Consider the following 25,253-nt stretch of genomic DNA (forward strand, 5'->3'; position numbering starts at 1 on the left):
CTTCCAGCGGCATTAGTCGTCTGTAGCTTCCTTTTATCTCTAGCAACTGAAACTTTTTCCACTGTTGTGTGAATAGTCAAATCCAGATGAGGATCCCATCTAACCCAACATCGGTCTACATGGCAAATAGACAAAGTCAACTTAACAAATGTACAGGTAACTCGTAAATGTCAACAAGTGAAGGAGACGAATGAGCTAAGAGGGATAATCCAAGGATGAAGGTGGATGCGTGAGTGGGTTAGTCCACCATGGACCCTGCACCCCCCCCCCCCCCCCCACATCACCATTTATATCTTGGCCATGTATCAAGGGCTCCTATAGCCTATATAAAGCCCCACATAGGGCATGTAATCATTCACTCTCACTTGAATATAACTCAAGGGAGAGGCATTCAAATGATTTGAGAAGGATTTGGATAAAGTAGCTAGCTTCACGAGACCTCGAAAGGCTCAAAACGACGACGAGGGAAAGGGGAATTTTTTGCTCGACCCGAGCCACTTGAGCACTTCTCCCGTCAAAGGGAGGGAAGTCTTGAGGCGGCCTTACCTTCGATCCAAGTTGATAGTCGAGACACTCTCTTCATCACCTATCCCAAGATAGGATTAAGTCAAGTAACGCTCGAATGAGACGACCGAACCTATTCATAAACATCGACATACCAACTTTTGTCTCGGTATACGGCGACCTTCGCATACTCCCCCATACACAACCCCTGCTAACTTTACTTTGCAAGTGCTAACAATGACATATCCCCTCCTCTTCTATCGTCTTTACGACAACTATATCCAGGTGTTTCTGTTTGTATGTTGCTGGTTGTGTACATCGACGATGCAGAGGTTGGAAACTGACCTCTTTGCAGTTGCATCATCTAGATACATGGAGAAGAATCTTTAAAACTCTTATTTAAAAAAATCACAACGAAATACACATACACACACTTGTACTTAGCTAGCACTGTTCAGAAGAACCATTACTTAACACATGCTATCGTAAAGCCAGATGCTGAGAGCTCAACTTCACAACCAAACATTGAATTTCCTTTGGGGTTTATGAAATCACATTGAGTTCAAGTGAAATAGATGCTTGCTTTGTGCCGTGATAATTGATACTGCACTTCCTTCGAGCATTAGTTGAATTAGCTTGCAACTGCGAAGATCAATTGCCTGTTCCAATGAGTTTCAACTGTTCGAGAAAACAAACAGATAAAAAGCGATGACATCAATCATATATACACACACTCATTTTTTTAAACATCGCTAGTTAATTAGTATCAAAAAGAAATTCCTGGAAAAGAAGGTATTGAAGAGAATTCAGGTGCCTTACAAGGTTATTATTTGGTACCCTCCTGTAGAACCCCTGGAGCAGGATTGGCGCGACGTTGCATGCTACCAGAACAAAAATCATTAGGGCATGCTTTCCCATCAACTCCATTGGGAGAACCGGCCTCTTGTAACCGTACACGTCCACCTACAAAAATAATATTTAGTACATAAAACAGAGCGAATCAAGTGAAATACCAGAGATAAATCCTACTCCATGCGCATGACAAAACTTTTTCTTTTCATGCTGCAAGGGCGTGCTCAATCCAAGCATTTAAATCTGTGATGCTCTCAGGACTGAACTGTGCCCTACCAATGTACAAGACAGTGCTCCAAAGGCAACCAAAAACATGCATGGCTCCAACGCTTTTGTTTCTCAGTTTCCTCTTCTCTATTTTATATTTAGCTTTTTTTTTATTAGAGTAGAATTAATGTGTAAATATTTAAACTAGTCAAATTGCACCGAACCGCCAAAACCTAAACCGAACAACCAAAACCAGACACATTAAATTAATGAGACTATTCTGCGGATGTTTTGGATAATGTGAAAGTGGTTTCCTATGGTCAATAAATAAAGTCAACAAAATTGGAGTAAAAACATATAAATAAAACATACCATTAAATTTATTATAAATCAATGAAAGTTTTACATACTATGTAAAATAATAGATAGTCGAAACCACCATGTTCCTAATTTATTTGTTTCTTGTATAGTTTTCTCCTTCTCCTCAATTTCTACATTTTGTTATTGTTTTATCTTTATTTTAATTAAGTTTTGAGATTACTTCTAAAAAATCTCGTAGCTTTTCGTATGCTTGCTTGAAGATTTTTTTGTTAACTTTACTGGGTGGTCTAATGCCAACTACTACCATCTGAACACCCTTAGAGTACCAATCCTTTATTTTCACGGTTGAGGTTTCTATTCGTCTAGTTTTAGAGTTGAGAGATGAAATATAAACTCAAGTTTTGGGATGTGGGATTAATAGTAGATTTTTATAATTAAGTTAAAAATCAAATACTTAAACTCCTTTTGTTTATAGTTACAGACCAACAGATAGATCCCAGTGAAGAAAAGGCCAGCTGTGCCGGCGGTTACACATGTGTAGCTAAGACTGTATAGTGACTTGTTCATACGCAGCCCTGCATATATGTCAACCCAAAACATCTCATTAATCATGATGTTTACAAAGTCACAAACTTATTATTTCTTGCAATCACAAGATAATTAATTAATCAGCAAAATAATTACCAAGCAAGTCGAGTGAGAAGCCTAGAGCCAATAAGCTCAATGCCGAGAGGGACCACCGCACCATTCTCTCATCATGCTCCTGCACGAATGATGTAGAGTTAATCATCAGGAACTAGGATTTTGTTGACGGTGAACTAACACATAACAACAAATTGGGTTGGTCTCTGGACATTCCATAGCAACAAGTTTAAATAACAAACAAACTGAATCACCCATGAAAATAATGGTTTCCTCATTTGAGACAAGCAATAACTTTTGCCATGAAAAGTCCCTGGGAGTTGCTTAGTCGGGGAGAGAGTAAAATCCAACGGCCATCATATAAAAGGAAAACTGAGATTCTGGTGAGACAGAAGGATATATATATATATATATATATATATATATATATATATATATATATATATATATATATATATATATATATATATATATATATATATATACTTTAAAGTGGATGATGACATGTCCGAATTGAAGCCCGACCAAGCAGGTGACTATTGCCATCAAGGAGCTACATAGTACATGAAGATGATTAGTATATAGCGAGATTCAGATGCTTCTTCAATTGGTCAATGGCTAACTAAGGTAGATGCCACTACTTCCACACCTTAGGAGGCCCTCTGGATCGAAAGGGGCTTCACACCATGGTGCCGCGTCAGACGGGAGTGGTCCGTTGTTGGGGGAGTCGATGCTGCACCACTACAAGTTCCAAATGGAAAGACGAGAGAACTTGTCACGACCGTACTAGTAATATTGAACAAACAAGATATCTAGAACTTCATGACCCCACTACTCTTGTGGTTACTATTTGATTGATTATATACCTCTGTTTTGAGATAGACCGGCCGTGTATAAAGATGCTGGATTCCAAATATACTTCGATCGATCATGCCAACGACATTGCAACCTGGTCCTGTATGCCCTCTAACTCCACATTTCACCTGCATTTAATCAAAGAAAAACCACCAACAAAGGTTCTTAAGAAAAAATGCATACGAATACGAAAGGACAAAGAATTTTCAGAAGTGAAAGCTTACCACAAAATGCTTCATGGTTGAGTCCGATGATGTGACATTATACACCCAGTCCGGCACGGGCAAACAGTACAAAATCACCGTGTATGTGGATGTGAGGACTAAACCCACAAGACTTCACAAAAAGAATTGTAGGGATGAAATATGTGGATAATAACAAGGCAAATTAACTAGTTAAGTAACTTAAATGACAACGAGTTTGTATAGGTCAGTGTGCTATGCTCACAGCTGGCATCGGTATTTTCTGATTATTGCATAGCCAGAGCCTATGCCACCTTCTCTACCATCCCGTAGCCAGATCTCGCATAGTGCCACCACTAGGTATGCCATTGCAATTCTCTACATCAAGTGAAATATATCAAACAAAAATGGTATTTGTTGTGCAGAATCACATGCACAGATCTCCCTCTTGTTCTTTACATGAAAGTAAAAAATAAAATTGTTATGTGTGTGACCGAACAAAGAATTATGTTCGTAATGGATAGGTTGGCGATGATTGGTACCTGTAAGACACCCATTAACCGTATCTTGCCAATATCAACCCCATATGTAAGATCATGTATGTTGTGGAAGAAGCCACCTTGAAAATAGAAGTTCATAGCTTTACAACCATAAACTGTTGGCTCTAAGAACCACTTGGATTTTCTATTGCTAGAAAAGGTACTTTTATTTTCATGACAAATTATTACTCCACCTTTATTAACTATAATTTACTCCACCATTGTATAACTAATGTAAGAATATATTATATTATGATCACTAGAGTTGTATTATAAACCATTGTACTAAAATTTAATAATATCTTTTTATAAAACATTAAGGAAGAGCATTTTGGGTTCATTGAATACATTTCTAGGGTTTTAGCCCTTTATTTAATTTGAGGCTTTGAAATATTCCTAAACTCAAATTTCTTTAAATTAAAACATGATGCATGATTAGCTCTAATGCAACTATTTACATTATATTATTATAGGGTTGTGACACTATTATAGTATGTGGACAAACAATCATGTAGTATACCAGACTATGTTTGTAATCAAATTGATAGGATGGCCAAAATACCACAGTTGGCATGTCTTCTGATGAAGGTCACTAGCTAAACGCATGTGTATTTACCTTGAAGCAAGAGGCCTAGAAGAAAGAGCTTTCCAGCTCTGAGCACGGCCTTCTTGGTTGCCGACACTCTATTTGACACCCTCTGCACAAAACTTGGTTTAGCAGCGAGTTGGTATTAGTGTTTGACAATTTTATATTATGAGCACTAGTAGTACTTTGTAGGCGAAGGCCAATGAGATTCCCACGACGAAGAGGAAGAAGGGGAACACAAAATCCGCTAGTGTGGCGCCATCCCATGGTGAGTGGCTTATCTTTGGAATTAGACCACCAACATCATCGACAATGATCATGAGCTGTAATGTATAGATATTTCATTGGGTTAAATTAATGTGAGGTGGGAGAGGTAAAGATTAATTTTTGAGGCCTCTGCCCGTGGCTTCCGAGTTGTAACATTGTTTTTCTAGTTAGACCTTAATTAATAAAAAGAGACAAACCTTCAGCCTTTAAAAAAATGAAATAGAATAGATATGATTTAATGTAAAGGTAGTTTCTTCCAAACAATGTTTCATGGAGGTCCAAAGATTTCAGTGTTGAGGTCTCCAAAAAGCTTAGGACACATATAATTTACTCAGGAAAAACAAATAGTTTTCACAAGTTTTCTTAATTTCACATTGGAAGCTTTCAAATTGTAATTAATAGCACTGTGAGGAGAGGCCCTTACCACAACAACAACAACAAAATCAAAGACAACATGTCATAGTGCTAGGACCAGACCATAAGAAATAAAAAACGATTTCTCTCTTCCGTCACATGAAGTTAGCAAGTGGTTGCCAGGTTGAGTGGTTGGAGTAAGCATCGACGGAATTTTGCTGGTCTAAGTTAAGGTGGAGCCCAACTTATGGCCTCCTTATAAAATAAGGGCCAGAATGCCTTTATGCCAAACGATCTTTTTGCTTATTTTTATGTGTAATGTGTCGTATTAACCCCTTTGGAGTGGGTTAGATTATATTATTTGAAGTCTCTACCTTAGTTTTTCCCGGTGCTTTCACGTCATGTATGCATGAAGCTATGTCTTCCAATGTGTACTTTGTGACCAATACTCTATGGGGATAGCTAGAAAGGTAGAAAGTTCGCTGACCGCAACGGTGATCCCCCTGAAGACGTCGAGCGACACGAGGCGCTCCCGCCCCGGCGCCGCCGCCCGTGTACTGCTCGTCGTCGTTGTGCCACCGCCGTCACCCGCCTCGATGTCGGGGTGGTGATCCTCGTCTCCTTCCTGAAGCTCGTCACCACTGCCATGGACGATGATCTTCGGAGTCGACATACTGCTGCTGATGATAATGGTGATGGTGAGCGCTACTATCTCTGAGTTTCCACTGTTCCAGCCACTGGCCATTGCAGATTTATATACCGGGTGCGCAAACGTCTTCTACTGCCTCCATCAGCAAACCCGCATTTCTTTTCCTTACACTATAAACACCTTTCATTCAGAAAAATCGGGACCACAAACCAAATCGGAATCAACCTGCATTACAATAAGAACATTCAGTCCCAATGGTCTAGTTCAGTTCAGAGAACCAACCAAGCAAACCTTAAGAACATATTCCATGCACGCGTGTAAAATGCTTTTGTCCTCACCATTTGGCTTCATATAGCTAACATATACAACCTCCGTTCCTAAATATAAGTCTTTTTTAGAGATTCTAATATAGACTACATACGGAGCAAAATGAGTGAAGCTACACTCTCAACTACGTCTATATACATCCGTATGTAGTCCATGTTGAAATCTCCAGAAAGACTTATATTCGGAACGGAGGGAGTATATTCCTGCAAGTGGGCTAATACGTATATGTTTTCATCCTCCGAATCTCACACGCTTCAATTTGAGAGAGAATTTCACTTCTCTCGACCTCTGAACCAATTAGAGAATTAGAGATGCACACAACCGTTTTTTCAGTATTAGTAGCTGGATTTTTATCTTGACCAAGTCTGACCCTCAAGGATATGTAACTATGAGTACCAAAAGCACTATATTGATGGGTAGTCCCACCTGAGTGATTTTTCTATACCCTGGTGAATTGCACCCATGATGAACAGTAAAATTAAAAAAGTAAATAAAATAGGAAAATCTAAACTTTTTTTTTCTCGAATATGCACAAGCATGCGTATCATCTATTAAAGATAGAAAGGGGGTAAAGAGCCCCTCTACAACAGGATGAGCAACTACGCCCATGTCCACCTAGATTACATAATCGGATTACTCATGACCTATCCACCGCGACAAACTAGAAAAAAAAATCTAAACTTTGTGGCTTGATATGATCAAAGGTTCTAGGTTCTTGCAAAATTTGGTTGCCAAATGACATTCGAGGAGTTCCATAACAAACATAACAAAAAATGTGCTCAAACTTGTGAGCACTGTTTGATGAGCAGAATTTTTGGTTTGTTTATATGGAGCTCATTTTATGTTATTTAGCCACCAAATTTTGCAAGCACCTAAAACATTTGGTCATAATGAAAGTCGCAAAGTTTCAGTTTTTTTTCCTATTTGTTTTGATTTTACTATTCATCATGGGTACAATGCATCCGGGTGTAGTACAACTTTTTCAGTCCGACCACGCACCAATTTGCTTCTCAAGTAAATAAAAGGGAAGATCATATAAATCATGCATCAATTCTAAGAATTAAACCTGGATGGTCAGACGACTGCACAACAAATGCCTAAGCGCATGCACCAATCTCTACCATGGTGCATGCGGATCGAGTAGCGCTTGAAGGTGACTAGGTAGGCTGTCATTTTGTTGATTTTTTTCCGGATATCTTTTTTGCCGGGCTCCCCCTTTTTTGGTTGTATTCTTCTTTTGTCGGCTTTAATCTTGTGCTGGCTGTCATTTTTCTTGATGGTGATGATGAGCTACTCCCACCGTTGGGTTTATAAATCGGGCACATGTTTTATCCTTTGGTGTTAAAGATTATATGGTAAAAAATTTATTTGACGACGAACCTAAAGATTGTTTTAATGCAATACAAGTTTCCCTAGTCAAATTAAAGACCTAAAAAACCATGCCCGACTTATAAACCTAAACGGAGGGACTATTATCTCTGAGCTTTCACTGTTCCACCCCCTGCAGATTAATACACCGGCGGCGTGAAAGTCTTGCCTTTCTACCGCCCCGATCAGCAAAATCACATATATGTTTTTGTTACGCTATCCATCATTATACTAATAACTATCATGCACGCGAATACCTTAATTTATAGGTGCTTCCAATCTCTACCATGGTACATGCACACCTGCACTTCAGCGTGACCAGGTAGGCTGTCGTTTTTGGTTTTGTTCTTTTGTTGGCATTTTCTTGTGCTTGCCTGTCATTTTTGCTCCTTTCCCCCCATGTTTTTTCATTTCAAATTGGGAGTTTGGGACGCAGACCAGATCAAATTCAACCAGCAGCATTACAATAAGAACACTCAGTCCCAATGGTCTAGTCCAGTACTCAGTTCTATAACATATTCCATAGACGTACGCGTGCAAAATGCTTTTGTCCTCACCATTTTGGCTTCGCATAGCTAACAAACATATACCTGCAAGCTGCAAGTGGCAAAGCCGATGGTGCTAGTGGTGGTGGTGATGACAGAGGATGAATACCAGGTAGGTAGAGTTTTAACATGCAAATGTAACATATCCCTAGCTACAAGTGCCTAATTAACATTAGGTCAGGCCGGGGACCCCGCAGAGAAAAACATTAGGTCAGGGGAAGAAGGATGAGGTATTTAACAGGGGAACGATCAGACTTGGGTGTGCTGTGACACCTACACCAAACCCAACCCCAACCAAAAGTGCCCGACGGCTAGCAAACTTTGGTGTTGGCTTGCTTGGACGATCCATGCCAACTCGTTGCCGGTGCCACGAGTTTATGTTAGTTTCACGGCTAACCGGGGGAGGCTGCAATGGATTTTGGCCGGAGTGGGTGCGCTTTACATGTTGCATATGCTTTGTTAATGGAGGAGTTTCAGTGTGAGATCTTCAAATTAAGCAAGGCATGACTCTTTTTCAGTTAAGCAAGTCGTCACAAGATGCACTTTATGTTGCCCTTTGGTGCTAAGTAGTTTAGCCTATTTGGTCCCGTTGGCTCTGGTCTTTTGGGTGACAGAAGGGGTGCTTATCTTCTTCTCTTTTTCAAAACTAAGAAACCCTCTTTACATTACTTTTTCATGTAAAAGAAACTAGCACCTTGGGCCGTGTAATTGTGCCAGTGACATCTATCTCTCATTTTTATCCTAGATTATATTTTATGCATATATTTGATATTAAGTAATTTGTAAACCTTGACCAAGTTTATAGAAAAATGTTAACATCTACAATACCAAATCAATATCATTTGGATATGTTATTGTACATATACTACTAGAGTTTTTGTAAACTTTTATATTGCTTTCCGTAAAGTTGGTCAAACTTGTGAGGTTTGACTTAGAAAAAAAATATAGTTTGCAAAGTAAAAATACAGAGGGAGTACCTTGGTGGTTGCGATCTGCTTCTTTTCAGCGAGCTATACTACTAGAGTGTCTGGACATGAAAAATGTTTATGTGGTAATTTAAAGTTTTTAATGAAAATTTGAATTTTTCAGTGAAACAAAGTGTAGCTCAAAGCAATTATTTTTCAAGAAACAGCTCAATGCAACTAATTAAGCAAGCTGAAAGAACACATAGCCCAAGTTCCTTGTAGCCTATGAGAACTTGCACACTGGGGCTACTACACCCTGACCCATATCCAGCCCACATTCTTCTCTCCTCCTTCACCACACTGCCTGTAATGTTAGGTTTGGTCTTGACAAATCATGTTGCCGCCTCTCATCTCAACGACGCCTCGCCGTAGAGGAAGCAGTAGTCTTCTACAACCTTTTTTTGGCATTGGAGCCCTTTGGACACGCTAACTCAGTTGTCTGTGTCCAACCTAACGACTTGGGCCCCAAGTTTATATGTAAAATGAAGTCCGACTCATTATGAGTGGCTATTGTGAACCTCATGTGACGAAATAAGAGACTCTTCATTATTTGATGGAGTACCGACATGCTATGACTTGATTCTGCCCAAGGGCAAGGTCTTGAACGACCAAATGGTATCATGTTCACAACAACTTGGGTAAGGTACAAGGCTCGTGGTGGGTGTACCCTTTATTGAACTGATGACTATGGCGATTACTTTAGTTTCCACAACTCATCGAAAATGAAGGTCAGTAAGAGTAAGAGTAGTTGAACTTTTTTTATGGATCGAGCAATGGATAATCAGATGGTTGATTATTGAGTCAATCCATGATGGTCTGTAGCTACTGTACTTGATTGCTTGTTGATTGATATATGATTCTTTATATGTTGAGTTGAGCTAGTACCATTTTTCGACATCATCTATTGAGTCAAGCTATTGGAACTATCACATTCCTTGTGTAGTTGGACTTTGAAATTCTGAGCATGTGGTAATTATTTTTTAGGATAAATAAATGGGAAAGATTTTTTAGGACTAAATGTGATAACTGGCAACTAGTAAGAGCTTCATTTAGATCATCGGTCAGTTTTTTAAGAAAGACACTCAAAGGACATCTTAGCTGATAATTATCAAGGAAACCATGCAGTACAATGGAAATACAACTGGAAGCAGACCGACCAGTAAAAAATAAAATTAGAATGAAAATCATACTAGCCTTCTTTTTCCTCCGATTCATTGTCGCCCGTCATAGATTGAAAATTGAACTGAACCAACAATAAAGGAAATGAGCACCTGCAAACGCCATCGACACACCAGACTTTAAATACCGCAATAGTCACTTGTTGCTTGAAACGAGATCTAGGAGCCGCTGAAGAAACACCGGTTGGAGCATCACCTCACACAGTACATGCTTGTAGTTCATCACCACTGGTCCAGAGAGTTGGAGAAAGCAAATCATGCCATAGAGCAACGTGAAAGAAGATGTCGAAGTCACCACACCCATAGCCATCCAATTGTTTTCATTGATAGACACGCCAACTTCCAAGATCTGAAGAGAGGCAACAGATATGATGACACGAACTCTCACAAGCCCTTTGTTGACATGGATCGAAATCATTAAGAGGGGGGTGGGGGCAGAGAGAGACCTTATCCCACATGACATTGCCACCGCCACCTCGTCGGTGCCGCCAGAAAAACAAAAGCTAAGAAAAATAAGGTAACTAATGGGTGCACACTCCTCTTGAGGCCGGCATGACCGCTAGACGGGAGAGAAGAGGGGGACTGATGCGACGGCGTGGAGAAGACACTTTGGCGGGGGCGACGGCTAGGGTTGGCCAGCAATGCTATTACTCCAGCTAGGGCTCTTTTGAGATTAAGATCTTTGGTCAGGCATGGGTGGAAGACATTTTTTTGTTGAGGGGTGACTTTTTTTAGGTGAGAAAGATTTTTTTGGAAAGCAAAAACAAAAAAGAGGAAGGTTGTTTTTAGGCCTGGTTCAAAGCAACTCACTCGTAAGAATGAAACAGCCCAAGATCTTATAATAGGCAACAGTTGTATGCCCAGGCCCAGCCCACCCTTTTTGCTCCTCCATCCAGCGCACGCATCCTGCGTCCGTTCCCTCTCGATTAGGCACCTTCCCCCCCTCCGCCGGAATCGCACTTCACAGCCACGCCAACTCTGAACCGGAATAATTTCTTGTGTATGAGCTATTCATGTTATTTCCCCTAGATACTTCTGCTGATTGCATGAAGGAGATAAGCAAAACAGCTCAAATTTTCGATTTTCTGTGGAAATAAGAAGCGTAGAACAGGAGCAGATTATATATATATATATATATATATATATATATATATATATATATATATATATATATATATATATATATATATATATATATGTGAAATTTTGTTACTGCCCGCCCCCCTTTAGCTATGTCATTTTGAGGAACAGGAGCAGGAGCAGATTACAATTTCCCTTGCTAGATTTGCAGAAACCGTCGATCATTTTCGCTTCTGCGTGCCGTGTCATTTCTGTTATGTTCTCTTGATACTTCTGCTGAATTGATCAAGGAAACACTGAAAAACAGCTCAAATGTTCAATTTTCCTTTCAGAACAGAAGTTTACTGGACAGGAACATATTACATTTATATGTGAAATTTTATTACTGCCCCCCTTTAGATGCTTGTATTGTTGTTTTTCTCTCTTTAGTTTAGCAGAGAGCATGAAGCATTTCTGGCTTCCGCCTGCCACACCAGTATCACTTCCATGCATGACTGTTGTTGTGTTTCTGTGGAACAGGTACACGGGGCTGTGAGATTGTGTTGATCAATTGGTTTGGAGCCTGGTTCTGCTTGTAGTTGCAAACTAGCAATATCAAGTAAGCAAGTGGTAGTTACTTTGAGTTCTGGTGGCGATGGACGGTACTAGCTCCAACAAGAGACAACTGGAAGCTCAGCTAGAGGGAGATAGCAATGCTAAGAGGCACAATGTCACCATGAGGTTGGAGACCCTCGATTGCTCTGTCTGCTCTGAGCCGCTCAGACCTCCGATATTCCAGGTAAATACAATATGTGTATGCATATATTTACTTGTCCTCAGACACCAGCCTCTTGTAAAGTTCGGGATAAAATGAATCTGTTGTCTGCTGTAACGCTAGTTGTCAAGAGAAACTTTCTTTCGGACATACTTAGATATGGTAGACAAAATAACAAAATGTGCAGTACTAATGTATCTTCTCATTCCGTAGTACTCCCTCTGTAAACATATATAAGAGCGTTTAGATCACCACTGAAGTGGTGATCTAAACACTCTTATATTTCTTTACAGAGGGAGTACTTTGTTTTTCTGTCGCAAGTTATGCTCAAGTGAGAGCCCTGTTCTTTTCTGTTCCAGTCTTCTTTGGGGCATTTCATATGCTTGTCTTGCCGTTCCGAGATCCTGGACAAGAAGTGCCACTTGTGCTCTGCCGTAACTTCCTTTGAGCGATGCTTTGGGATGGAACATGTCATCAAGTCAGTCACTGTTGCTTGCTCCAATGCCAAGTATGGATGCGCCGAGCAGATCATCTACTATCAGAAGGAAGAACACGAAAAGATGTGCCCAAACGCCCCATGCTTCTGCCCAGAGTCTGGCTGCGGCTTCGCTGGGTCTACAATGGCGCTCCTGGGCCATATGACCGGCAAGCACAAGTGCCCGTTATCAACCTGCGATGATCCTAGCATGGTGAATGTTTATCTGTACTTGGAACCGGGCTTACGTGTTCTGCACTGCCATGAAGATGATCAGTTTTTTCTGTTCAACATGGCATCTGAGTCATTTGGGCATGCCATCTCTGTCGTGTGTGTACAACCTCGGGTGACAGAACCCAAGTTCACATGTGATTTGTATTACGACAGCTCGACAACCGACGATTCTCAGAATTCTTGTTGCAAGGTAAGAAGCTCATCACTGTCTGATGGGCTACCAACGGGCTATGACCTGATTGTGCCCAAGGGGAAGGTTTCTGATGAAGGAAATGGTATCATGCTCAGAGCCACCATCCGTGAAAAGCGCAACGTTTTCTATGATTCCGATTCTGATGAAGTACCCAGGGCTTTAGGTCGCAGAAAAAGGAATGGCCGGAATCCTGATTGTTCTGATCCCAATCATGAGCGACCCGTACCCTTGGCTGCCAGATTGATTCCTGATTATTCCGAGTCTGAAGATGAACGGCCCTTGGCTGCCAGATTCTCCAAAATTCGTGGTTATGAACGCTGAAGGTTGCGGACATGTGATTTTGTGGTTGGCTTCAGGGTTTTGGTTCCAGGATATTATTATGCCGAGTCTCAATATCTCAGACCTTCTGGTAGCATGGTTGTTCTAGTGAAGTTACTTCTGTTTCGGCGTTTGATGTACTGTCGCAGGGCCGTGTGGCTCTTGCTGATCTAATAGGAAAATTCTGGGTTAGTGTTGCTGGATGGTATGTTGCTAGCGCTTTTCTGAGCTACATTTTGGTGATGCGAAGGATCCCCTCTCGTCGGAGGTTGGACATATCAGCAGGATAGTCTTAAAACTAAGGTCCATAAAATTCAAAAAATTAAGGTCCATGAAAAGTTGTCACTTACCTTATCCAACCATGCGGAAAATAGAACTTCTTTCCCCTGAATATGGTGGTGGCCAGTCAGATGTTTCTTTGTTTTCTTTGAAATGGTGGATCAGATGTTTGATAGTGAGCGGGAAGTCTTGTGGAATTGTACTAATTCATAGTAGTAGAATAGTAGTACAGTAGTTAACTGCTTGGTGGTTGCTCTTCGAGCTGTTGAACTCTGGTGGTATCTGTTTATGAGGAGTTAACTTTGCGAGTGGAAGATTATTTCATAAAGCCCTTCCCTGCTGCCGGTGACACCCCCCCCCCCCCCCCCCCTACGTAGGATTGCCCCATGTGTAGAACCCGCCCTTCGGTGCACAGCACGCCAAACCAAATTCCATAGAAGTCGAAGCCAAAAAGAGCGTGATGCTATGTGTGGGACACTGTTACATCCAATTTTTGTGCAATGCAGCCAACCATCATCGTATCATGTCAGTTTTCCCTTTTTGTAACTGGATGAAAAAATTGCTTCATATGCATCAATCATCGTAAATTAGAGAGAAGAGTTTATAGTACATAGGCACACCCACAAAATGCTACTACCTCATAAACTTCAAAAACGTCTTATATTTTGATATGGAGGAGAACAAACTACTTATTCTCGCGTCATGATTTGCCCCAAGTGCTTTGCGTCCGTGGTGACCTAAACTCCAAATGGCGATCTCCTTGATGTCAAGGAAAAGAATGGTTGGAGGTTTGAATTTATGTTGGAATACATTGGTGTTCCTCACATTCTAAATTTCCTAATTGACAAGCATGATAAGAGTGGCCATTGCATTCTTATTTGGGACGACATGCGCCCTGGACATATGTTGATCCACCGAGACTTTATAGAGCGCTCCAAGGCCCAGGTGGAGGTATCAAGGATATCAAGGTGCAACCATTAATTGCTCGATCAAGCTCCATAACCTAACCAGGAAACAACATTTTGTAGAACAGGTGTGTGCGACGGGTTCGTTCTCTGTCTAGCATAGGGGGCATAATTAGCCACAGTTTGGCCCCTTCTCGTGTCTAGCCTATCTGCGGTCCAAATCCTATTTTACATGGCCAACCATACAAAGTATTTAATTAACTTTTGGGGGTGTGATGGTGTCCTGGCTAGGGGGACCATGTCGACTCCTGGCCTGTTGGACCGGGCTAAGGACCCCTAGGTCAATTCCATCTTATGCCACTTTGGGTGACCCATTGCGATCTACAAGAATCCTTGGCGTACAAGACAAGGACTCCTTATTTGTGGATGACTCTCCTCCACCGATGTAGCCGACTAGAACTCCTGTAATCCTAGACCTCAAGTATCTTATATAAGCCGAGGCCAGTCTCGTGGTACGACATCATTAGACATATTACATCTAGACACAACAATCTCAGTGTAGATCTTCTGTACTTTATACTCCAATCCAAAGCAGTAAACACGAGAAAGATGTAGGGTATTATCTCATCGGAGAGCCCGAACATAGGCAAAAACTCGTGTCCTGTTACCATCGCATGTAGTCTTCTAGTTCAGGATTCCCTACCCCGAGATCTGCTGGATTTAGCTCTGCCATGATGCCCAAGCCATCCAACTCATGGCCTTCAATGTTACTTGGGTGGCTCCCACAAATTGCGTCTTGTAAGCGGATGTCATCAAGTAAAGCCCACTAGACTAGTGTTTCCACACAATGTCACCCATAACAGCCTCGTCGAGATGAACGCCCCGAAGACGTGCCCAAAGGTCAACAAATTCCTGAATGGGCCATCGACCACTGGTTGTGGCTTCTTGAGCTTCCGGATGCATGCATCATCTTCCATGGCCTCCCTCACCTTTCCTTTTTTTTTCTCATGGGCGGGCCCAAAGATTAGAGGTGCAATATCACTAGGCTTGTTTCCATGGAGCCAAGGTGAGTACCAAAAAATTGCTTTGTCTAAAAAAAACCCCAAAAAATTGCCAATGGAGGTCGGCGTTGAAACATAGAACAAGGTTATGTCCTTCTCATCACAAGGGTTTTCCACGCCCACCCACATCCTTGTTGGATCTTTTCATTCGAACCACAGCAATGTTAAACCGAAACTGCTCCACACACGATAAACTTTGAACGATCTGTGCACGATTAAAGAATCCACCGGCGGCTGTTGCTCGGCCATGAACAAGATTGCTCCGCTGGATTTAATCGTGGGCTGCAAATCGTCTGAATTGCACTACTCATGTTAAACGGAGAGCTCTTGCAAAAATTTCTCATATCCATGTGCGGCTAAGGATGGTCATAGTGAGAGTAACTTAGCAAATAACATAGCACATTTTTTCCCGCAAAAAAACATAGCATATTTCAAGACAAGTTTGCTTATGTGGCATATAGTTAATGAGGAGAGATGTGTTTGAAGTAACATAATATGTTACTACTGTAACATGACGCAACCTAAAGCAAAATGAGTCTATAATGTAATGAATGCTATCATCTATGATACTAATTGTATGTTACTTTGCACTATGAAGATAGTAACAAAGACTAGTGTACACTAGTCTAAGTTACTCCCCACTGTGACTAGCCTAAGGCTGGTCATAGTGGGGAGTAACTTAGACTAGTAACATGCATATGTTACTAGTATATGTTACTACATCTATAGTGCATAGTATCATAGATTAGTATCATAGGTGGTCATATTTATTGTCATGCATGACACATAGTAGCATCACATTTATTATGTTACGGTATCTATCTATGTTACTATAACCATCTCTCTCTTCTTTAATTGCCTGCCACATAAGCATGTTTGCGATTCCCAAATGCATGATACTACTTATGTTACCCTCACTATGGCCAGCCTAAGACTATCCACAGTGGAAGTAACATAGGTAGTAACATCACACATATCTAGATAAAATAGATGATGTGGCAAGCAATAAATGAAGAAATGAAGGAAAGTAGTAACATAGCTAGTTACTAGTAGTATGAGTACCATCACACATGTCAAGGCAAAATGAGTCTATAGCCTAATAAATGAAGTGTTGCATGTTACCACACATATGTTACTCCCCACTATAGAGGTAGTAACATAGACTAGTAACATGCACATCGTTTGGTAGTTACTCCCCACTAGGTGCATGCCAGTGAAAGTGTTGCATGCATGTTACTAGTCTATGTTACTACCCATTGTGACCAGTCTAATAACACTCGTTTGTGAACACGGCACACAACATACCACAGCCAGTAGTACTGCATGCAATTAAATTGCACGCCCAACTTGAAGTCTGGTTTCCTCGTAATCAGAAGAGATCGACCACTATTGGTTTTCATTAACTGGCCTGGTGTGGTGCGGAAGACGAAACGAAAAGGCTCATCGTGCATCTTCCACTGGCATGCACCTCCCTCGCTCAATATATATATTGGCCCTAGCTTCCCATCACCATCGTCAGTTCGTGGAGTGAGGAGACGTCCTTCCTTCTACGAGAAGCTTGAAAGGAGCGCCCGCAAGGTGACTGTGAAACGAGCAATGCTACATTCACGGGGGCTTTACGGGCGTTTTACGGGGCTACGTTGACGTGGGTTGCGCTAATTGGGCATTAGGCGACACGGGCTTACCCTTAAAATAAGGGGTTGAGATTAGTGAGGAGGGAAAGGAAAGTCTGTTGATTAAGTAAAAGTAGTCCATGAGTGTAGCATTTTTGCCGTGAAACTGAGCCGAAGCAGAAGGATTATGGCGGCGGCAGCGGGATCATATTCACCGTCGACCAGGAGGCATTCCAGTGCCCCGTGTGCATGTAATAAATTAGCGTGCGCTTTAGCGGTTTTCGGTGCCAGACAGTTTGTTCGGCAAGTTTGGTCATTCAGCGTGATCCCATGTTGTTGAACTCGGCAAATTCAGAAGAACTCGCATTGACTGACTTTCCACTAATTGTTGAAATGGAGGGTTGTCGGACAATCACAGAAACATGAGGAGACAAATTTTGCCGAGCGACGAACGCCCACAACAACGGACGCCCGCCCCGGCAATGAACGCCGAGGCCTGTTTTTTCCTCTGTATTCACTAGGTTCGGCAGCACACCAGGGCCCCTACAACCTTATACCCTGGCGCACACACACGCATGCACGCACTAGTCTAACTAAGTACATGCCGGTGTGGCACTTATCCACTCAACGGATTCCTACATTCATGCAAGTCTAGCACGCAGCTCTCGCCAACGGCCGCTGCCAATGCATCGGTGCTTAGATGAGGTGCTAAGCACATTAAATAACTTAGCAACAATACTTCCCAATGCATAGATGCTTAGCTTATGGTAGCTAAGCTTACTTTATTTTGATTTAGCAACTAAAACTCTTCATGTATTGGTAGGCTTTCTTCATTTAAATGTTTTGCCTAGGTTCACGCGCTTAGCATTGTTTCTTTCTGGGATCAGCACACTCATCTCTCTCCTCTTAAATAACTTACCACATCAGATTTTTTGCCTATATAGAAGGCTTAGCACCTGTACAAGGTGGAGCATTGGGAGGGCCTTACGTGTCAGACTCAGAGTGCACACACACGCACATGAATGCATGTGCCACCGCGATACACACACACACCACGGACACGGACACGGTCCACGAACCGGCACCCGAACTCGCCCGAACCCGTGCAGACACCTAAAAACAGAAACCATAAAACGTGTTTAAAGTGTCCCTCAAAACGTTTTTTCTCCGAAAGAACAGATACGGTAAAAGGAGACCGTAAAAAAGAATTTACATGGATTCGACAATTTCTCCCCTTTGCCTTCTTCTTCAGCTCACTCGCGCCGCCCGTCCTCACTGCGCTGCTCGTCCACCTGCTCGCGCGCGCGCCTGTGCAGCGCCGCTCAGATTGCTCGTGCGCGCTCGCCTGTGCAGCGCCGCTCAGATTGCTCGCGCGCACTCGCCTGCTCAGCTGCAGCTCGCCCGCGCCGCCGTGAAAAATTGGACGGTACACTCTCTAGCCCTCTGGTACGGACGGCAGCGCGCATGGAATGCGGAGAATTCCGCCCAGTTTGTGGCCTGTATACTACCCTCCAAACGGTATAAGTATAAGTCGGAGGCTCGCGTTTTTGGTGGCATGTAAAACATTTACAGTTCCGCGAACTTTTACAAGTCTGTTCTGAACACGAAATTGATCTGAAACCGTAAATCCGCCGGAATTTTACAGGTTTAGCGTTTTTACGGTGTCTGTTGGAGATGCTCTAGCACTAGTGTCAACAGTTTTCCAGAACCAGATCAAGTAGGAATAAAGGAACAGCGAGCCAGGGAGATGGTTTGATGAGGTTTCGTCTTCCGCACCTCGCTCCTGGCCCTGCAGTGCACAGTACGCCAAACCAAATTCTTGGTCGAAACAAAATTTGAATGCAGTATCTGTAAACGCCACGCCGGAATGAAATTGCACGTACTCGTCCAATTTGAATTCTATTGTTTCCTCGGAATTGCAACAGACGACAGAGATCGAAAGCCTTCAGCCTCCTCGGTACCAGTATAAATGTATAATGTTAGTCTTAAGTGTGGAAGATGAAACGAAAGGGAAACGTTTCCCCACGGTGCGCCGGCCGAATCATTGGGCCGGTCGCACCACTCGCTCTGTGACTCGCTTCCTCTGCAAGTAGGCCCATCACCGAACGACCACCTCCCACGTTATCTTATCTCTTCAGGAACAACGCCAACCGCTCATAGCGCATCTCGTCTACATCGCAACCTCCGCTCTTCCCCTTTTCTTTCTCTCTGTAGATGCTCGCGCCTCCCCCACCGGCAACTGGCTGTGCCGCCAGCCATGGCCATCGCGCCTCCCCCACCGGCGACTGGCTGTGCCGCCAGCCATGGCCACCGTGCCTCCCCACCGTGGCTGCCCCACCCCGGCCCCTCACTCCCCACCAGTGACTAGTGCTGCCAACCAATCCCCACCAGCGCTGCCGATGGCGGCGACAAGTGATGGAGAGCCGCGGCGGCCGGCGTTGGAGCGTTGCAACTATTGGAAATATGCCCTAGAGGCAATAATAAATGGTTATTATTATATTTCTTTGTTCATAATAATTATCTATTGTTCATGCTATAATTGTGTTATCCGGAAATCATAATACATGTATGAATGCATAGACCACAACGTGTCCCTAGTAAGCCTCTAGTTGACTAGCTCGTTGATCAACAGATAGTCATGGGTTTCCTGACTATGGACATTGGATGTCATTGATAACGGGATCACATCATTAGGAGAATGATGTGATGGACAAGACCCAATCCTAAGCATAGCACAAAGATCGTGTAGTTCGTTTGCTAGAGCTTTTCCAATGTCAAGTATCTTTTCCTTAGACCATGAGATCGTGCAACTCCCGGATACCGTAGGAGTGCTTTGGGTGTGCCAAACGTCACAACATAACTGGGTGACTATAAAGGTACACTACGGGTATCTCCGAAAGTGTCTGTTGGGTTGGCACGGATCGAGACTGGGATTTGTCACCCCGTATGACGGAGAGGTATCTCTGGGCCCACTCGGTAATGTAGGGGAACGCAGCAGAAAACAAAAAATTTCCGACCTACGCACCAGCCCAGGACCACTATGGAGACTGCATACATGGTTTGATCTTTTTCGTTACCGACTCGTAGCGCAGCGGGAAGTAGAGTCGATGACGATCGGCGGTGCAGATCCCCGCAGCTAGGATTTACAACCTCCCAACCGCAAGGATGTATACCTTCATCTGCTCCTCAGACAGCCCTCCGGGAGGCGGTCGAACAGCCCCCCGGACGGTGTCGCGGACAGCCCTTCGGGAGGACCTTCGAAACTCGAACGGTCACTCGGACAGCCCTTCGGGAGGACCTTCGAAACTTGGACGGTCACACGGACAGCCCTTCGGGAGGCACTCACGAACTAAGACCGAAACTACGATCTCTCTACAGAGTTGCACACATACAGTGTCATCTATCCGGCAGGGCTTCGCCGTCCAGAACTAGTTCCTGCCGGAACCCAGACAGCCTTACGGCTCTACGAAACTCTTTTCGTGGGAGGGAGAGAAGAAGCCAGATAATGCATGGCATGTGTATGAGAGCAAGGGATGAGTGTGGAGGGCTGCCCCTCCACCTCTATTTATAGGAAATCCCAAGGGGGTAGGGTAGTTTCACAAAAAACCCAAAATGCACATGAATGAAGTCCTTCCACAAGGACCTAGGAGTGAAACCAAGGAACAAGAGGGTCCCCAAGGGGGGATACCCCATGTGGCCGGCCACACCCCCATGAGGGGCCCAAAAAATGGCTCCTATCCATCCATGTCATCCCCAAGATCTTTTGGAGCAAAGCCCCAAAAGGTGGCTTTCCATAAAGTAACCATAAAGCTGATTTTCACTATTCACGACGACATTTTTCAGCGTCTGATCGAACTGAAAATATTTATGTGGGCTAAGAACATTTCCAGTACCCACTAAAATGATTTTCAACGCGTTCCGAAACAATTCCGGTTTTAGTGATTTTCATCTGCGAAACGCATCTGAAGTGGCTCCGGCAGCTCCGGAACATTTCCGGTTTTTATCTCAGAAAATTCCAAAAAGCTTCCAGAATGATTCTGGCATCCTCCAAGAATTATCAGGCATGTGTCGAAACCAATTTGACTTAATGGTGTATCCCGAAACAACTTTTCGGTATCATCGAAACTTATCCGATGACCTCTCTCTGCGGTACGATTCCGCTGTCCGAAACTTTTCGGTGTCCGAAACTTTTTCGGTGATTTTCTCTCAGACTCCCTGTCTAGTATTCAGCAGATAGATGACCCTTAAGCGTGTGACCCTATAGGTTCGGTGAAGTATAGACATGACCCGGAACCCCTTCCGATCAATGATCAACATCGGAGCCGTGGACACCCATATTGACCCCTATACCCACACGAATAAATATTCGAGTGAACCTCCAGTTGCCGTGTGCTATTCCTGTTGCTTCGCGATATGTTACAAATACCCGAGGTGAGACATGTTGGCATTCCCGTGGATCAACAACTTGTCCACTATGCTAGTTACCTCGTTACCGGTATTGTCCTCTTTTCTCGTTATCGTGTTCCGGCATCCCCGTGATCAAATCACAAAGTGTCTGGCCAGACGATGATGGATACCGTAACACCGAGAGGGCCCAGAGATATCTCTCCATCGTCGGAGGAGCAAATCCCAATCTTGAGCTATCAAGTTACTTGACACACTTTTCCATGAACCCGTAAGCCACCGTAATAGCCACCCATTTACGGATGACGTTTAACAAACCCCAAAGTTCATGAAGCAAGCATGAAGAAACTCGATACTCTCATGGTCTAAGGAATCATGCAAACGTTAACCATCTCTGTGTTATGTACCAATAAACTTGTGACGAATGGATCTCATAGCATAACATCAATCCGGGTCGATTCAACACAAATGTTCTCTTAACATTGTGCCCTCAAGGTTGCTGACATAGACATGCCCATGATCAGGAAAACATAACCATCATGCAACACTTGAGCTAGTCTTAGAGGCCAGACTAGGAATACATTTTACCGTTTATTATTCCACACGTGCATATGAGTCTTCCTCCGAGCCTCGTGGTTATTGCAGACTCGAGAACCATAGCAGTTATAGCATGGAACATAAACATAATTATGAACTCGGAGATAAATAATATCATTAATTATTGCCTCTAGGGCATATCTCCTACAGACTCCCACTTGCACTAGAGTCAATAATCTAGCTTATGCTAATGCACTTCACACCTGTGGCACACCGGTGTAACTATGCTTCGCTTGTGGTATAGCCTGATGTCCAACGGATCTGATGACTTCAGTTCCGTGTGTATCTTTGTATGTCCTCGCGTTTTCACGTTTTCACAAAATTCATATTTTGCGTGGACTTGGCTTTGTATGTATGTGAATCACAGGTCGAACCTGGATTCCTCAGACTGAGTTATGGAGCAACTACCTGCAGTAGTGTCCCATTGTCAAAAGCCATCTTGGAACTATACTAAGTTCATGAATGAACTATATGATTCAACATCTTCTTTGTCGCTTCTAAAGCGTCAACATACTTAGCCCTTGTTATAGAATTCGCCACAGTAACTAGTTTGAACAATTCCAACTAACTGTGCCACCACATTGTGTGTTACACAAAACCCTTAACTTAAATCGAAAATCGCACGGTGAAAAGATGAAGACTATCGATGTAACATTTTACAACGAACTCTTCATGATCTCCGCTTGCAAGAAAACATATCATCAGTACTTACTCTAGTACTCAATGACATCTTTCACTGTTGTCCCACGATCAGTACTTTGATCACTTTAGTATCCATACTCGCAACACCTTGGGAGTATCGGACATATCTGGTTGTTTTACATACCATGGAATACATGATTAATCCAAAAACAAAAGTGTGTGGAATCTGCATCATGTATTTTACTCATCAGTGTTTTGGGACACCGAGTCTTGCAAAAACTCCTTCCATGTGACTTTGGCAAGAATCACTCCTTGGCGTTTTAAATGCTAAAAGGTTTTAGCATCTTGTCAATATGTATTCATTGCTTAGCCCCATTAGGTAAATCTATCTCCATAGATCATCATGCCTAATATTGAGGCTATTTAGCCTAAGCACTTCATCGAAAAACTATTTTCAAATGAAGTCCCAATTCGTGTCAAGAAATTTATTTCCAATTACCAATGTGCCAAGCACATAAGGTTTTTAGAAATATTATTACGCTCCCACTTACTTTCTTGAATTACAAGCATCTTCGTTACCCATTGATGAAGACAAAACCCCTTTGACCATTTCATCAAAACACGAAGATTCCAACTCCATTTTGCTCTCTTCTGTCCATTGCTGGAACTCTGAAGTTTGCATACCTACTAGCATCCTCTGGATCGACAAATTACTTTGGACTGTATCATATACAAGTCCTAGCTTTCATTTCCATCAGATGGAAATCCTTTTATCATCCATGTTTCATATCTCATGATTGAAATATGTATTAATTGCTAGTTCAACCCGAACCGACTTTAAGCATCGCTACGATGAAAACAACCTCATCGTAGTCAACTCTTGAACTTGTTATTTCAACAAGTCGAGCTTTATGGATAAAACATTTTTATCCGTATCAGTTTTAAGTTCCATAAATATTCTTTAGACTCTAAGTCTTCCGAAAGGTGTATCAAGGTTTTAATCTTGAATCACTTATATGGAAACTAACTCGGGTTGTATTGGCATTTAGCCAATTCCGGAGTCAGGGCCCATCAACGCTTCCTTGTGTATCGTAGGTATAATGTTGCCTAACAACAATATCTCGTTTGCGCACCTGAGAGGTTTGCACGAGCCTTGCCTACGTGGTTCAGCTGCAAGTTCGACCGAAGTTCATACATTTTATTGTAGAGACTTCCGTATCAGTCGCGGTAGGAAACTCTAGAATTACTTCCAAGGTCTCTTTCCTTTGATCTGATGACGTAGATACTGTTTATCTCGTCGAGTTGCACTATTCTCCCACTCACCTTTTTGAAAGAACCATTCTCTTTAAAAGCACACCGTTTCGCGGCAAAACTATTTGCCTCGGTATAGTGAGGGAGGAATACCCAACATTTTGGTATAACCTACAAAGTAGCACTTGTCTGATTTGGAATAGGTTTGTAACCTTTTACACAAGCCCCATATTCCAAATGTTTAAGAAAAGATATAACATGGTTGGGCGTACCATACCATGGCTTCATTTCAACAGACCCGATGTAGCTCTTTTCAGTGTAAAAGCCGCAGTCTCTAAAGCATCACTTTAAAAGGATAAAGGCAAATTTATTTATGTCATCTTTGACCTTACCATGTCATAAATGGTTTGATTACATCTCCATAGACTTTCCACTTGCAGTGGTGTTCCGGGAGGTGCAAGTTTTGAAACCCCTTTCACAACTCATCAGACATTCGCTAAACATGTAACTCAAATATTCCTTTGTGCAATCAAATTGCAGAAACATAATTTTCTTGTTACAATAACTTCTACTTCATTTTTGAAAACCTTTCGAATGATTTCAAAAGATCCAGACTTGCCGGTAACGAGATTGAACAAGGTATTGGGATACCGACGATCGAATCTCGGGCAAGTAACATACCGATAGACAAAGGGAATTGCATACGGGATTGATTGAATCCTCGACATCGTGGTTCATCCGATGAGATCATCGTGGAACATGTGAGAGCCAACATGGGTATCCAGATCCCGCTGTTGGTTATTGACCGGAGAGGCGTCTCGGTCATGTCTGCATGTCTCCCGAACCCGTAGGGTCTACACACTTAAGGTTCGGTGACGCTAGGGTTGTAGAGATATGAGTATGCAGAAACCCGAAAATTGTTCGGAGTCCCGGATGAGATCCCGGACGTCACGAGGAGTTCCGGAATGGTCCGGAGGTGAATAATTATATATAGGAAGTCCAGTTTCGGCCACCGGGAAAGTTTCGGGGGTTATCGGTATTGTACCGGGACGACCGGAAGGGTCCCGGGGGTCCACCTGGTGGGGCCACCTATCCCGGAGGGCCCC

The 25,253-nt window shown here is 42.7% G+C and overlaps 1 protein-coding gene and 1 pseudogene across 1 annotated transcript; one reads left to right on the plus strand and one right to left on the minus strand.

Annotated features, from left to right (window-relative positions):
• Positions 1-1,155: 1,155 nt before the first annotated feature.
• Positions 1,156-11,246, minus strand: LOC123076028 (heparan-alpha-glucosaminide N-acetyltransferase-like; annotated as a pseudogene).
• Positions 11,247-11,988: 742 nt separating this feature from the next.
• LOC123076029 (E3 ubiquitin-protein ligase SINA-like 7) lies at positions 11,989-18,668 on the plus strand. Its single transcript, XM_044498490.1, has 4 exons — positions 11,989-12,199; positions 12,535-13,224; positions 13,545-13,600; positions 18,506-18,668. The coding sequence occupies exons 1-4, from the start codon at positions 12,056-12,058 to the stop codon at positions 18,666-18,668; spliced, it is 1,053 nt and encodes a 350-aa protein (XP_044354425.1). The 5' UTR covers positions 11,989-12,055.
• The last annotated feature ends 6,585 nt before the right edge of the window (positions 18,669-25,253 follow it).

The sequence above is a fragment of the Triticum aestivum genome, chromosome 3D (assembly GCF_018294505.1).
Source record: "Triticum aestivum cultivar Chinese Spring chromosome 3D, IWGSC CS RefSeq v2.1, whole genome shotgun sequence".
Taxonomy (NCBI): domain Eukaryota; kingdom Viridiplantae; phylum Streptophyta; class Magnoliopsida; order Poales; family Poaceae; genus Triticum; species Triticum aestivum.